Source organism: Chlamydomonas reinhardtii, chromosome 6, assembly GCF_000002595.2.
Source record: "Chlamydomonas reinhardtii strain CC-503 cw92 mt+ chromosome 6, whole genome shotgun sequence".
Taxonomy (NCBI): domain Eukaryota; kingdom Viridiplantae; phylum Chlorophyta; class Chlorophyceae; order Chlamydomonadales; family Chlamydomonadaceae; genus Chlamydomonas; species Chlamydomonas reinhardtii.
Window position 1 is genome coordinate 4,183,684 of NC_057009.1, and position 14,875 is coordinate 4,198,558.

Genomic DNA, 14,875 nt, shown 5'->3' on the forward strand with positions numbered 1-14,875 from the left:
TGGGAAAGGACCGGGGAAAGGACCGGGGAAAGGACCGGTGAAAAGGACCAGGGAATTGACCGAGGAATGGGGAGCCATCACGGGACATTGACTAGGACACAGTGATATTAAGAATTCAACATGAAACACATTACATTCTGCCGTCGGCACACAACAAATGGAGAAGTGGGGCACAAAATTAGGAGCAAACGATAATGTTTTCGTGAGTAGCTGCGGGGCTACAGTGTCAATAGTGTTTTAGTGCATCTGGAAGCTGATCCCCGTTCAGCGACGGGGTCTTCGGAGCAGAGTACCGACCGCTTACTGGGTCGGCTGTACCGGCCCGTCCGGCCGGCGTGTGGTGACGTTCTGGTCTTCTTGTGGTCCCGGAGCCCGTTGGCCCCCGACGACTCTTCCTCAACGTGACTTTTGCACGGGTGCTAGAACGGTCCTCTACGCTGGGCATGCATGGGGATTTGGGGGTGGGTTCAGCTGGCGCCGGATTCCCATCTCAACTAGACACCGCTCCCGACTAGGGGGCAAGTTGGCATGCGGAGGTGGGGACCGCATGCTACCATAGTGCGGGATATGATGGTGCGGGAGATGATGTTGTTGTTGACTTGTCCTGCGCGCCCTCCTCATGCAGACCGAACTGTCCATCCGGGCGATGCAAGAGGCATGGGCTGGCATTGCCGGGCGTGTGATTTTGGACGGTTGCATGTGCGGCCTGGTGGGCAGCGGCTTGGAATGCCCTGTCTGCGGTTTCTCCGCCTAACAACATGCGTGTGTCATGGCAAACCTTGTACTGCTAGGGACGCATGCAGGGCGTCAAGCATTCTGGAGGGCGCGGGCGATGCAAGAGGCATGGGCTGGCATTGCCGGGCGTGTGATTTTGGACGGTTGCATGTGCGGCCTGGTGGGCAGCGGCTTGGAATGCCCTGTCTGCGGTTTCTCCGCCTGACAACATGCGTGTGTCATGGCAAACCTTGTACTGCTAGGGACGCATGCAGGGCGTCAAGCATTCTGGAGGGCGCGGGCGATGCAAGAGGCATGGGCTGGCATTGCCGGGCGTGTGATTTTGGACGGTTGCATGGGCGGCGTGGTGGGCAGCGGCTTGGAATGCCCTGTCTGCGGTTTCTCCGCCTAACAACATGCGTGTGTCATGGCAAACCTTGTACTGCTAGGGACGCATGCAGGGCGTCAAGCATTCTGGAGGGCGCGGGCGATGCAAGAGGCATGGGCTGGCATTGCTGGGCGTGTGATTTTGGACGGTTGCATGGGCGGCCTGGTGGGCAGCGGCTTGGAATGCCCTGTCTGCGGTTTCTCCGCCTGACAACATGCGTGTGTCATGGCAAACCTTGTACTGCTAGGGACGCATGCAGGGCGTCAAGCATTCTGGAGGGCGCGGGCGATTCTAGAGGCATGGGCTGGCATTGCCGGGCGTGTGATTTTGGACGGTTGCATGTGCAGCCTGGTGGGCAGCGGCTTGGAATGCCCTGTCTGCGGTTTCTCCGCCTGACAACATGCGTGTGTCATGGCAAACCTTGTACTGCTAGGGACGCATGCAGGGCGTCGAGCATTCTGGAGGGCGCGGGCGATGCAAGAGGCATGGGCTGGCATTGCCGGGCGTGTGATTTTGGACGGTTGCATGGGCGGCGTGGTGGGCAGCGGCTTGGAATGCCCTGTCTGCGGTTTCTCCGCCTGACAACATGCGTGTGTCATGGCAAACCTTGTACTGCTAGGGACGCATGCAGGGCGTCAAGCATTCTGGAGGGCGCGGGCGATGCAAGAGGCATGGGCTGGCATTGCCGGGCGTGTGATTTTGGACGGTTGCATGGGCGGCGTGGTGGGCAGCGGCTTGGAATGCCCTGTCTGCGGTTTCTCCGCCTAACAACATGCGTGTGTCATGGCAAACCTTGTACTGCTAGGGACGCATGCAGGGCGTCAAGCATTCTGGAGGGCGCGGGCGATGCAAGAGGCATGGGCTGGCATTGCTGGGCGTGTGATTTTGGACGGTTGCATGGGCGGCCTGGTGGGCAGCGGCTTGGAATGCCCTGTCTGCGGTTTCTCCGCCTGACAACATGCGTGTGTCATGGCAAACCTTGTACTGCTAGGGACGCATGCAGGGCGTCAAGCATTCTGGAGGGCGCGGGCGATTCTAGAGGCATGGGCTGGCATTGCCGGGCGTGTGATTTTGGACGGTTGCATGTGCAGCCTGGTGGGCAGCGGCTTGGAATGCCCTGTCTGCGGTTTCTCCGCCTGACAACATGCGTGTGTCATGGCAAACCTTGTACTGCTAGGGACGCATGCAGGGCGTCGAGCATTCTGGAGGGCGCGGGCGATGCAAGAGGCATGGGCTGGCATTGCCGGGCGTGTGATTTTGGACGGTTGCATGGGCGGCGTGGTGGGCAGCGGCTTGGAATGCCCTGTCTGCGGTTTCTCCGCCTGACAACATGCGTGTGTCATGGCAAACCTTGTACTGCTAGGGACGCATGCAGGGCGTCAAGCATTCTGGAGGGCGCGGGCGATGCAAGAGGCATGGGCTGGCATTGCTGGGCATGTGATTTTGGACGGTTGCATGGGCGGCCTGGTGGGCAGCGGCTTGGAATGCCCTGTCTGCGGTTTCTCCGCCTGACAACATGCGTGTGTCATGGCAAACCTTGTACTGCTAGGGACGCATGCAGGGCGTCAAGCATTCTGGAGGGCGCGGGCGATTCTAGAGGCATGGGCTGGCATTGCTGGGCGTGTGATTTTGGACGGTTGCATGTGCGGCCTGGTGGGCAGCGGCTTGGAATGCCCTGTCTGCGGTTTCTCCGCCTGACAACATGCGTGTGTCATGGCAAACCTTGTACTGCTAGGGACGCATGCAGGGCGTCAAGCATTCTGGAGGGCGCGGGCGATGCAAGAGGCATGGGCTGGCATTGCCGGGCGTGTGATTTTGGACGGTTGCATGGGCGGCGTGGTGGGCAGCGGCTTGGAATGCCCTGTCTGCGGTTTCTCCGCCTGACAACATGCGTGTGTCATGGCAAACCTTGTACTGCTAGGGACGCATGCAGGGCGTCAAGCATTCTGGAGGGCGCGGGCGATGCAAGAGGCATGGGCTGGCATTGCCGGGCGTGTGATTTTGGACGGTTGCATGGGCGGCGTGGTGGGCAGCGGCTTGGAATGCCCTGTCTGCGGTTTCTCCGCCTGACAACATGCGTGTGTCATGGCAAACCTTGTACTGCTAGGGACGCATGCAGGGCGTCAAGCATTCTGGAGGGCGCGGGCGATGCAAGAGGCATGGGCTGGCATTGCTGGGCGTGTGATTTTGGACGGTTGCATGTGCGGCCTGGTGGGCAGCGGCTTGGTATGCCGTTTCCCCAGCGACTCCGAAGCTTCCAGTGCTGTAATCACATGGTATAATGTGTTGGGGCACGCGTTCTACACGCCAGGCATACCGCATCAACCGACGGGCCCCGTGCGGATGGGCGCGCCGCTGCCCTGTCCCGGCTTACGGCTGCCAGCAACAGAGGCTACATTCCGCCCCCACCAGCGACTCCGAAGCTTCCAGTGCTGTAATCACATGGTACAATGTGTTGGGGCACGCGTTCTACACGCCAGGCATACCGCATCAACCTACAGGCCCCGTGCGGATGGGCGCGCCGCGGCCCTGTCCCTGTTTATGGTTCCTGACATTGCCTGAGCACCCAGTGCCCCTGCCGGCGGCAGAGGCTGCATTCCGCCCCCACCAGCGACTCCGAAGCTTCCAGTGCTGTAATCACATGGTACAATGTGTTGGGGCACGCGTTCTACACGCCAGGCATACCGCATCAACCGACAGGCCCCGTGCGGATGGGCGCGCCGCTGCCCTGTCCCTGCTTACGGCTGCCAGCAGCAGTGGCTGCATACGGCCCACACCAGCGACTCCCCAAGCTTCCAGCGCTGTAATCACATGGTACCATGCGTTTGCGCGCGCGTTCTACACGCCAGGCATACCGCATCAACCTACAGGCCCCGTGCGGATGGGCGCGCCACTGCCCTGTCCCTGTTTACGGTTCCTGACATCGCCTGAGCACCCAGTGCCCCTGCCGGCGGCAGAGGCTGCATACCGCCCCCACCAGCGACTCCGAAGCTTCCAGTGCTGTAATCACATGGTACAATGTGTTGGGGCACGCGTTCTACACGCCAGGCATACCGCATCAACCTACAGGCCCCGTGCGGATGGGCGCGCCACTGCCCTGTCCCTGCTTACGGTTCCTGACATCGGCTGAGCACCCAGTGCCCCTGCCGGCGGCAGAGGCTGCATACCGCCCCCACCAGTGACTCCCCAAGCTTTCAGCGCTGTAATCACATGGTACAATGTGTTGGGGCACGCGTTCTACACGCCAGGCATACCGCATCAACCGACAAGCCCCGTGCGGATGAGCGCGCCGCGGCCCGGTCCCTGCTTACGGCTGCCAGCAGCAGAGGCTGCATACGGCCCCCACCAGCGACTCCCCAAGCTTCCAGCGCTGTAATCACATGGTACCATGTGTTTGCGCGCGCGTTCTACACGCCAGGCATACCGCATCAACCTACAGGCCCCGTGCGGATGGGCGCGCCACTGCCCTGTCCCTGTTTACGGTTCCTGACATCGCCTGAGCACCCAGTGCCCCTGCCGGCGGCAGAGGCTGCATACCGCCCCCACCAGCGACTCCGAAGCTTCCAGTGCTGTAATCACATGGTACAATGTGTTGGGGCACGCGTTCTACACGCCAGGCATACCGCATCAACCTACAGGCCCCGTGCGGATGGGCGCGCCACTGCCCTGTCCCTGCTTACGGTTCCTGACATTGCCTGAGCACCCAGTGCCCCTGCCGGCGGCAGAGGCTGCATTCCGCCCCCACCAGTGACTCCCCAAGCTTTCAGCGCTGTAATCACATGGTACAATGTGTTGGGGCACGCGTTCTACACGCCAGGCATACCGCATCAACCGACAGGCCCCGTGCGGATGGGCGCGCCGCGGCCCGGTCCCTGCTTACGGCTGCCAGCAGCAGAGGCTGCATACGGCCCCCACCAGCGACTCCCCAAGCTTCCAGCGCTGTAATCACATGGTACCATGTGTTTGCGCGCGCGTTCTACACGCCAGGCATACCGCATCAACCTACAGGCCCCGTGCGGATGGGCGCGTCGCGGCCCGGTCCCTGCTTACGGCTCCTGACACCGCCTGCGCACCCAGTGCCCCTCCCAGCAGCAGAGGCTGCATAACGCTCACACCATGCGTGTTGCAGCCAGCAGCAAAGGCTATTGCAGCCCCTTTCACTCCTTGAAGTTCCTACAACAAGCAGGTCCTGAAACTCTGAGCGGCCTATGCGTCATTCCAACAGGCCTCCATAACAGTGCTCAACTGAACGGACTTTCTATTTATGTAAACCCATGGCTTTCCCCTGAGCATGCGCACTGCAATTGCCCCTCCGTCTTGTCTCCTCCGCACAATACCAGTCCTGCTGCATTCATACTTGTTGTCGTATGGCCGCCATTCTTCCTGCGCACGGTACGCGAGGTGTATGGCAAGTCAAGGCGCAATGGCGGGGCAGGAAGTTGGAGGCATGACACGCACCACACCTTGACATTTGAACACACGTGACGCATAGCATGTGTTGCACACGCAAGCGTCCATGAATGCGCGCAGCAAACGATATACACGCAGACGCAGACGGAGTGAAGGGAGGGGACTACACGCAAGACTACACGCAAGACTACATTTAAGGCATCCTGGCGTATCGTACAGTTGCCAGACATTACCTGGCCGACATCTTCAACAGCACAATGGGCCATAATGGGTGACGCCGTTGCACCAATCCTGCTCTCATCCGGGTTGCTGACAAGCGCAGTTGGCTCCGTCCGTGTCGATGCGGTCGGTTGCCTTGCCAACTCCGCCCCGTGTCCGCCTTGCTGCACTGCCCCCATGTAGCCGAATGGATCAGTCACATCGTGTTCATTGCGAGGTGTACTACGCGCACGCTTGCATGTCCTGGGCATGTCCATGTCCAGTATGAGAAATCTCAAGTATGGAGCTGCTTAAAGCACATTGTGAAGTACGTGAAAGGAATGAGCACATTTACTGCCCGATAATTTGCGTATCATGCTGCATGATCGGGCTTCGCAATCAAGAATCCAAACTTCCATTATATTTGCATGTTCTCGTTACTATCACAGTTGTATACAGTATTTATCTTTTCTTACGCAACTCTACACAGCATGTCCACCTCTAACACTCCGGGCAAGACCGCCATGGCGCCTACGGCGCGCACCTACGCCGCTGTCTTAGCGGCGTCGCTGTCGCCTTCACCTTCTACCAAGGTCACTAAGAAGGCTAGGATTGAAACTGCAGTGACCGGCACTGTGGCTTTCGCAACTGCGGGATCCCCCCTGAAGGACGGGGCTCAAAAGCGCACGGAGCAGGCTGCTCAGCCCGCTGAGTCACAGATCGTCATGGACCTGACGAACAGTGACGATGAGGCGGGCCCCGTGAAGACGGCGCCGGTTCCCAAGGCCGTGGCAAAGGCGCGCACCATCAGTGCCATGCTGATGTCGGCCGCGCGCGGTAAGCTGGTGGCTGGGTGCAGAAATAATGTGATCATCAACTGGAAGGCCCTGTCCGTTCTGGGTGGCCTGGTCTCAACCTGTGCCTCCCTTGCCTTCTCCCTCTCACCTCTCAGGCGCTGGCACTCGCACTGTGGCGCCCACCGCCAAGGCCGCAAAGACCGCCGCGCCCGCTGCCAAGAGCGCCGTGCCCGCGGCCGCGCCCGCTGCCAAGAGCGCCGCGCCCGCTGCCAAGAGCGCCGCGCCCGCTCCCGCGCCTGCTGCCAAGAGCGCCGCGCCCGCTGCCGAGACCAGCGCCACACCCCCTGCCAAGCCCGCCACCGTAAAGGAGTCGCTCGCGGCCGCCGCCGGTGGCCCTGGGTCGTCGATTCCTGCTACCCCGCCAATTGTTGATGTTGACAACGAAAGCGACATGGATGACGGTGAGTTAGCCTCATGGCCTACTGCCAGTTCCTGTCTCCTTCCTGCTTCTTGCCTGCTCTTCGTGCCTTCCTACGTGCTACGTATTCGTGCATGCCCTTACTGGCTTCTGAACACCATGTCGCATTGATATGCAGTTGAGGCTAGCGAAGACGATGGAAACGACAAGGTTGCAGACATGGGCACGAAGCGTGGCCGCAATGCCTGCGGCCATGGCGCCATCGGTAAGCTTCGATGCACGAGCGTGCGGGCTTCTTTTTTACGCATAGGGCATACTGGTCACCTGCTACTAACCGAGACACTCCACCTGCTTGCAGATTGGAATAATGAATCAGTGCGTATTGCGAAGTTCGTCAACATCAAGAACACCAGCCGTTGGAATGGGATCGGGCACAATTTCGTCAGGACTCCTGAGTGCACGTTCTTGTGCCTTGCCTGCATGAAGCACCCCGGTGCGAAGGCCTCTGTTTGGACCAAGGGCGGCAACAAAGTGAGTGTGCTTGCAACCATGTAGCCTGGCAATGCAGCGTGTGAGCCGGATTAGGAGAGACTAGGGGTGTGCGCATACTGCACGCAAGCAAGCGCATGCACTGCGGCGCACCGTCTGGGGTACCCATTTACAGCTGCAGCCTGACAGCTAAGACAGGACCTGCTACCCAGCCGCCTCCCCGCATGCTTGCGTAAGCTTGCAAATCCCTTGTGTTCTGCTGCAGGTCATGAACATGACTTTGTTCAACAAGCACCTTCTCTCCAAGAACCATCTGGACGTTATAGGCGCGGCTAAGAACCACACGAAGATGTCCAACATTGTCGAGAAGCAGAAGGTCAAGCTCAACCCAACGCTGTGCAGCCTAATCCGTTCGGCCTACGCCTGCGGCAAGGATGCCATGGTGCGTTTGTGAGCGCGGCGCGTGGGCAATTGTGCATGGCGCACATGTGGGCGCGGCGCGCGTGCGTGCTGGTGTGTGTTCGTTTGGTGTGTTGGTGTGTGGTGGTGTAGCAACGTTTGTGGTGTGTTGGTGTGTGGTGGTGTAGCAACGTTTGTGGCACATTTGGTAAGCGGTACTAGTGGGCGTAGTGTGCTGTAGTGTATGCATACGGCATGTACAACAGGCATGGCGTTCGGCTGCATCTTTATCGGCTGACACGTTACAACGTGCACCCTTCCTGCTTGCTCGCAGCCCCTGACCCACTATGTGAAGATGGTCAAACTCCAGGCTGCGAACTGCGCTGACTGCAAGCATGACTGCAAGGCGCATACGTGCCGAAAATGCGATGCGTCCAAGGCATGCGGCAGTGGTATCCAGGCCCTGATCAAGGACCTTGCAGCGAAGGATGGCGTGTTCCACGGCCACCAGATGGTGCTGACAACCCCTCCCACGACGATCGCGCCTGCCACCACCACCACCGCCACCACGACAGCGGAGTCTGACAGCGACAATGACGGCTCTGACACCAACACTGACACGACAGCGGAGTCTGGCAGCGACGATGATGACACGGCACCTACGGCACCGAGCTGGGCGGCTTTCCCTCAGACTCTATTCCGCAGCAAGCTTGCTCTCAGCAGCATGGTCAAGAAGCTGGTTGAGAACATCAAAATGCGATTCCCCGCTGATGTCTCAGTGGCTGCAAAGTTTGGGGTGCTGGGCCCCCGTGCATTGGCTGCTGATTCCGGTGTGCCGAAGTATGGCGAGGAAGAGGTGGCCGCTTTGGCACAGCACTTTAAGCCCGTCTTGGGTGATGATTGCCTGTTGGCAGTTGACCAGTGGGTGATGGCTCGGGCGCGCCTGATTGCAGTGGCAAAGGAGCAGAAGAAGAGTGGTGATGTTATGAAGGCGAGGCCGTTCTATGAGAGGCTCTTGTCGTGGCTGTCTGGCATGGGCCGTGAGCTCACTGTCCTGGTGCAGATTATGCTTGTGCTGCAGCCATCTACGGCAGAAGTTGAGCGTGGCTTCAGCGCGATGAATGACATCAAGACGCCTGGCCGGGCAAGCATGAAGCTTGGCACCCTTGACGTACTGATGCGTGTGCGCCTTGTGGGCCCACCAATTGCGTACCAGCAGCGGCCTGTGGCTGGTGTCTCCCTTGCCCCGTATGCTGAGTTTGATGCAACGCTGCTGGGGCCTGCAGTTCAGAAGTTCGCTGCAAAGCTTGGCCGCGTGCCCCAGCGCAGCAGCCACAACGCCCGCCCGTCCCGTGTGAAGCATCGTGTGTGTGAGATTGATGTCAAGGCACTTCTGAAGGAGGCTGAGGAGGAGGCCGTTCAGAATGTGGATGTCTCGTGCTAATAATTTGGCATACGAACGTTTGAATTCTTTGAAAGCGGTCCATCTAGCAAATACATACCCGATACGATTGTGTATGATTGAAACGTTGAAAGAAGGGACGATAGTGTATTGGGGATTCGATGCACGAGGGTGTGTGCCGACGTGTGAAGATGACTAAACTGGAAGCGGTTAGGCCGCGATGGCGCTCTGCCTGTGTGTATGTGCGGTAGAACTGTGACTGGTCATGGCTTTGGCCCCGGCACTTCGGTGACAGCAAGCAGTTAGCAGGTATAGCATGTACGCCGCGCAGGCAAGCGAAGGCTCAGAGTTGCTTGGGGAAACGCGCTGCGACATGCCTGTGCATATGATCGCATTTGGACTTGTTCATTAGTGTTGCACTGCGTGAAACAGATACAAAAGCCGCCGTTTACAGTTGCGAAAAAGCGAAATTGCAACATGTCAAGATGTCTAGACATTTTACATGGCTTCCACAAAGGCACTTTGTCTAGACAAAAAAATCGTGGATTTGGGGGCCTGTTTGTCTACCCCCTTGACAAAAATTTCCGCTCCAGAGGCCAGGAATGTCTGGGTCAAGACATTCCCCCGCAAACAAGATACGACCCCTGCTGTGTACGGTTTTGCGTGCAACTGCACGCGCGAGCGTCAAGTCCTGAGGAAGGACAGTGAAGGGTCAAAAGGGGGCAGCCCTTGGGCAGCTTCTCCAGGCTTTTCAAAACCCCTGTTTGACATGCATTGCGTAATGGTAACGTGGCATGGGTGGTGATTTTAGTAGAAGCATGACAATGCCATGAACGGAGTGTCAACTGAAATTCGCCCACATCAGTGCACACCTGTGCACACTGCATAGGCCAGTGTGAACCCTCCAGCTACGAAACGACACACCTCGCTCCAGACATTGGGGTGCCAGGCAATCCAGATTCGCTACGCGAGTGCGGGAGTTACATGGGTTCGGAGCTCAATGTGCTGGACGGGGGGTGCGAGAACGATGGGTAGGCGCCATCGATCGTGTTTCGTGCACCGCGGCGAAACCCGAAGCAGGTAAATTGTGCAGTATGTTATATATCGCATGTTTGATTAAGTGAATGTAGTGAAACAGAACGCGACGACAAGCGCAACCATATAATTTAACTTTGACATAGCACTGTATCGACAAATCCTCGTCAACCCAGTTATCTATAATTACCATATATGCGAGGTACATGTCACTTTGCGGCTAACAGGGCCGCAGTTCTGCACGATGCCACGTTGAGGCCTGGAAATGGTTTGCAAAAGCCCCCAGCACTTTGGCTGAGAGCGCCCCAGCATGGACGCAACAGGGCGGCCGCGCACTCTGCGGCCGGGGCGTCGGTGCCCGGCGCCGCCCTTCCTGACGCCGCTGGCCCCGAACGGGCTGCGCGCCTGGAGGCGCCCCTCTCCGCTCGCCTTGCCACCTGCGCCGCCGACCTCGCGTCTGTGCATGCGCTACTCCTCGAGCAGGCGGGGCGCGCCGGCCTCGAGCCCCCCACATCCTCCGCCGCTTTCGGAGCCGGCACCACCCGCGCCGTGGGCGCCTGGACCGGCCCCGCTGACGTGGTAGCGGCCTTCTCCGCGCTCGCCGCCGCATGGCGCTCCAGCCCGCAGGGCCCAGTGGACGCAGCCACCCTGGCGGACGCGTTGCAGCACGCCTACGCGCTGCTGAGGGCTCACCAGGGGGCGCTCTCGCCGCGCGAGACGGCGGCGGTGATCGTGTCGCTGGGCGCTCTGCGCTCCGCCTCGCCCGAGGTGCTGCGCCAGCTGGCAGAGGCGCTGGGCCGGCCGCCGCCCAGCGCCTCGCCCGCCGCCTCGCCCGCCTCCTCGCCGTCCGCATCCGGCTATGCAACGCCTGTAGGCGGTGCGCCCGCGGCCGCGGCAGCGGACCCGGCGGTTACCGGCAAGGCCGCGGCAGGCGCAGCTGCCGCCGCAGGCGCGGCTGCGGTAGGCGCGGCGGCCCAGCACCCGGGGGCGGCTACTCAGCCTGCTGCTGCCGGCACGCCAGGGCTGCTGCGGCTGCCGAGTGCTGAGCTGGCGGAGGTGGTGGGCGCGCTGGCGGCGTTCAACGTGCGGCCGGGCGACGCCTGGCTGGGGCAGTGCATGGGGCAGCTGCAGCTGGGCCTGACCAGCCTGAGCGGGTGGGTGGAAGCCGTGAAGCCCGGGCCCTGGAGGGGCTAGAGGGAGGGCATGGGGGAGGGAGGAGGGTGGTTCGCGTGCGCCCGCTGGAGCCATACCAGACATCAAAAGGCGGGAAAAGGTCAGGAAGCTTGGTTTGCCGCAGGTAGATGGTGCTCGGATGCTTTGGGTACAGCGGAATGTCCTGGCCACCGTCTGTCGCCCGCGCCACCCTAGTGCCCCCCCTTGCCCCTTTGCCCCCCCCCCCGATTCCTTGACTAACGTATTGGGACCTATTTCGTTGGGCTCGGGCACATAACCTCCCCCCCTCCGTCCACTGCAGGCCTCAGCTGGTGGCTCTTCTATGGGGTCTGGTGCAGCTGGGGGTGCGGCCCACCACCCCGTGGCTGGCGCTCTACGAGGAGGCGATAAGCGCCCGCCTGGACGGCGAGGAGCGGCGGGAGGCACGGGGCGCAGCAGCCCAGGGGGCGGAGCAGCCGCTGCAACCGCAGCAGGAGGAGGGCATGGGTAGCGAGGAGCTGGTGAGGGTGCTCGGCGCGGTGGCGGAGGTGGGGTTCCAGCCGGGGCCGCGCTGCCGCGAGCTGCTGCTGGCGGCGGCGGGGCGGCGGCTGGCTGGCGGCCAGCTACAGCCGCATCAGCTGGCAGGGCTCGCGTGGGCGGTGACGCGGCTGCGGTGGCGCGTGGGGCCGGCCTGGGGTGGGCAGTTCGTGGCGTTGTCTGAGGCGCTCATGCCGCAGCTCAAGCCGGCTGACCTGCCTCCCGTGGTCGCCTTCCTGGCGGCATACCAACAACAGCAGCAGCAGCAGCAGGCTGTGCTACAGCCGGGCCAGCAGCAGCAGCAGGAGCAGCAGGCGGGGCTGCTACAGCCGAAGCCGCTGCCGGGCTCCTGGACCCGGCGCTGCCTGGAGTCCAGCTTTGCCAGCCTGCCGCAGACCAGCCCGCGTGCGCTGCCGGACCTGCTGCTGCACCTCCAGGCGCTGCAGCCGGCACTGCTGCGCGCTGCTGCCGCGCGCATCTCTAGCACCCAAAGCAGCAGCAGCGCCGCCCACAGCGGCAGCAGCCATACGCCTGGTGCGGATTCGGGTGCGGGTGCGGGTACGGGTGCGGGTGCGGGTGCCGGTGCGGGGGCGGTGGATGAGGAGCTGGTGGAGCTGGCGGCGGCCTGGCTGCGGCGCTACCTGGCGCAGTGCGGCGACAAGCTGGCGCGCTTCACGGCGGGCGGCCTGGCGCGCATGATGCTGGCGGTGGCGCGTGCGGGCGTGCGGCCGGAGGCGGCGTGGCTGGAGGCGACGTGTGGTGAGTCTGGGTGCGTATGTGTGTGTGTATGTGGGGGGGGCGTCGATGTTCATACATACACACATATCGGTAGTTCTGTTTTTGCCATTCCAGTAAGCAGCACGAGACCCGGATATGCAGGGCGCCTGCGTGACGTGCTTCGCGGTCATAGCCTGACTGCCTGGTCTGCACGGCCCGGCCCCTCACACCCCGGCTCAACGAGCACCGACGCGCCTGCTGTCCCTCGCCCCAACCACCCCCCCGACCTCCCGCTACAGCCGCTCTGGCGTCCAAACACGACGTGTTGGCCCCAGATGACCTTGCGGACGCCGTCATAGCCCTCGCCACTCTCCGGCGCCACAGCACCGCCACGCCCCCGCCGCCGCCACCGCCGTGTCCGCCCAGCTCCTCCTCTTCATCTTCCATCGCAGCCGCCCCCATCACTGCTTCTGCCTCTCCTTCGTCCGCTGCTGCGACGCCCGCGCCCGGCGCCGGCGCCGGCACCTTGGCCGCTGCTGCGGCCACTGCAGCAGCACGCAGCGCCGCCCGCGCGCGGCAGCGGCTGCTGGCGGTGCTGCTGTCTGGTAGCGCTACCAAGTTGTCACTGCTGCGCAACGAGCAGCTGGTAGGAATGGCGGCGGCTCTGGCGGAGATGGACGTGCGGCCACACGCCGGCTGGCTGACGGCGCTTCTGGAGGAGACCCAGAACCGCCTCGCGGCGGCGGCAACGGCAGCAACAGCAGCAACAGCAGCGGCAGCTGGTCCTGCCTCGGATGCAGCAGCTGCAGACACCGCCGCCACTGGGCCTGTGGCGGCTGGTGCTCGCGGCGAGGCCGGGGAGGCGACGTCCGCCACGTCAACATCCTCGGCGCCGGCGGCGGTGGCGACGGCGTCACCAGCGCACCTGCCGCCGCGGCTGCTGACGCAGCTGCTTGTGGCCATTGCCAAGATGGATGCGGGGCTACCGCCTGCGGCCTGGCTGCGTGCGTACATGAAGGTGCGTGGCCCCACCACACATGCCACGTGCACACATGCAACCTGTCCTTCCTTGTGGTCTCATGGAATAAACATGCCATGTTTGATTTACAATATGTTCCCCTCACCAGAAACGTCAGCGTAATCGGGTGTGCTTCGTGATAGAGCGTGGCGGATGGTGCCTTGTCCGACAATATTCCTGCTTGAGTCTTGCCATGTATTTGCGTGCACATGAGCAAACTTTAGCCAAGTGTTCCCCGTTCTTTCCTCCACGCTGGTCTCCATCTGGTGTCGTGCCTCACTTGTACTTCGATTGCAGGCTGTGGAGTCGCAGCTAGGAGCCTACGACTCAGAGGCTCTGGGCGGCCTGGTGTGGGCGCTGGTGGTGTTGGGGCTGCAGGCGCCACCGACCTGGATGGAAGCGGTGATGGCGAGGGCGCGTGTGTGCCTGGAGGCCGAGGCGCCAGCAGGCGCCAGCCGCGTCGGCGGCGCCGGCTCATCCGCGGTGGTCTCGCTGCGCGAGCTGTTGCAGGCGCCGGGGGGTGATGGCATGGGGCCCAGTGGAGCAGCCAATGCGGGTGCGGGTGCGGGTGCGGTGGTGGGCTGGGACGGCTACTCGCGCGCTGCGACGCAGGGGCTGTTGGCTGCCATTGTGGAGGGGGCCGCAGTCGGGTCTGATGCCGCGCTGGGCTGGCCCCAGCAGTCACAGCCGCCGCAGAAGCCGCAACCGCGGCAGCAGCGGCCGCAACGGCGCCCGGAGCAGCCTGCAACAGACACACGGCCCGAGGGGGGAGCGTCGGGGCAGGCGGCGCAGCAGCAGGGCCGGCGGCAGGGGGCTGAGGGCCGGCGGCAGGCTTATGGCTACCTGTCGGGGCCTTACAAGCGGCGCTCTGCCGCCGGCGCGGGGCAGCACAGGCGCCGGGCTGGGGCTGGGGGCGGAGAGGCAGGGGCAGGGGATGCGGCGGCCCCTGCGGCCGTGCCTTCTTGAAGCGTGGTGGGGCATCGGAAGGCGGCTGTCAGAGGGTGTTTGTCAAATGGGACGGCACTGAGGCGACCGACACAGTTCCGCGGCGGCACACGCTGTTGGCTGCGGTACAGATGCAGTGCCCTGGCGCCGTAGCGAGAGCCAAGCGGCAACTGTACGCCAGTGATGGATCTTTATATTGTACCCGGGCTGTAGTGATTCAGTTTAAAGAACTCGTATTGCTGGGGATTGAAGAAGC

At 62.2% G+C, this 14,875-nt stretch overlaps 2 protein-coding genes across 2 annotated transcripts; both read left to right on the forward strand.

Annotated features, from left to right (window-relative positions):
- The first annotated feature begins 6,042 nt into the window (after positions 1–6,042).
- Positions 6,043–10,134, forward strand: CHLRE_06g278232v5 (uncharacterized protein). The gene is made up of 6 exons (XM_043063155.1): positions 6,043–6,547; positions 6,663–6,968; positions 7,104–7,190; positions 7,284–7,456; positions 7,680–7,856; positions 8,148–10,134. Exons 1-6 carry the CDS (start codon positions 6,202–6,204, stop codon positions 9,255–9,257), a joined length of 2,199 nt encoding a protein of 732 aa, XP_042923859.1. The 5' UTR covers positions 6,043–6,201; the 3' UTR covers positions 9,258–10,134.
- A 198-nt stretch (positions 10,135–10,332) lies between these two features.
- On the forward strand, positions 10,333–14,854 carry CHLRE_06g278233v5 (uncharacterized protein). The gene is made up of 4 exons (XM_043063156.1): positions 10,333–11,404; positions 11,725–12,698; positions 12,956–13,674; positions 13,972–14,854. Exons 1-4 carry the CDS (start codon positions 10,446–10,448, stop codon positions 14,638–14,640), a joined length of 3,321 nt encoding a protein of 1,106 aa, XP_042923860.1. The 5' UTR covers positions 10,333–10,445; the 3' UTR covers positions 14,641–14,854.
- The last annotated feature ends 21 nt before the right edge of the window (positions 14,855–14,875 follow it).

What these genes read in the sequence shown, in the direction of transcription:
- CHLRE_06g278233v5 (XM_043063156.1), top strand. Translation starts at nt 10,446, where the DNA reads ATGCGAGGTACATGTCACTTTGCGGCTAACAGGGCCGCAGTTCTGCAC. An exon ending in GTGGCTGGAGGCGACGTGTG is followed by an intron (nt 12,699 to 12,955) that starts GTGAGTCTGGGT and finishes CTCCCGCTACAG; the next exon opens with CCGCTCTGGCGTCCAAACAC. An exon ending in GGCTGCGTGCGTACATGAAG is followed by an intron (nt 13,675 to 13,971) that starts GTGCGTGGCCCC and finishes CTTCGATTGCAG; the next exon opens with GCTGTGGAGTCGCAGCTAGG.
- CHLRE_06g278232v5 (XM_043063155.1), top strand. Translation starts at nt 6,202, where the DNA reads ATGTCCACCTCTAACACTCCGGGCAAGACCGCCATGGCGCCTACGGCG. An exon ending in CTGCGGCCATGGCGCCATCG is followed by an intron (nt 7,191 to 7,283) that starts GTAAGCTTCGAT and finishes ACCTGCTTGCAG; the next exon opens with ATTGGAATAATGAATCAGTG. An exon ending in CCTGCGGCAAGGATGCCATG is followed by an intron (nt 7,857 to 8,147) that starts GTGCGTTTGTGA and finishes GCTTGCTCGCAG; the next exon opens with CCCCTGACCCACTATGTGAA.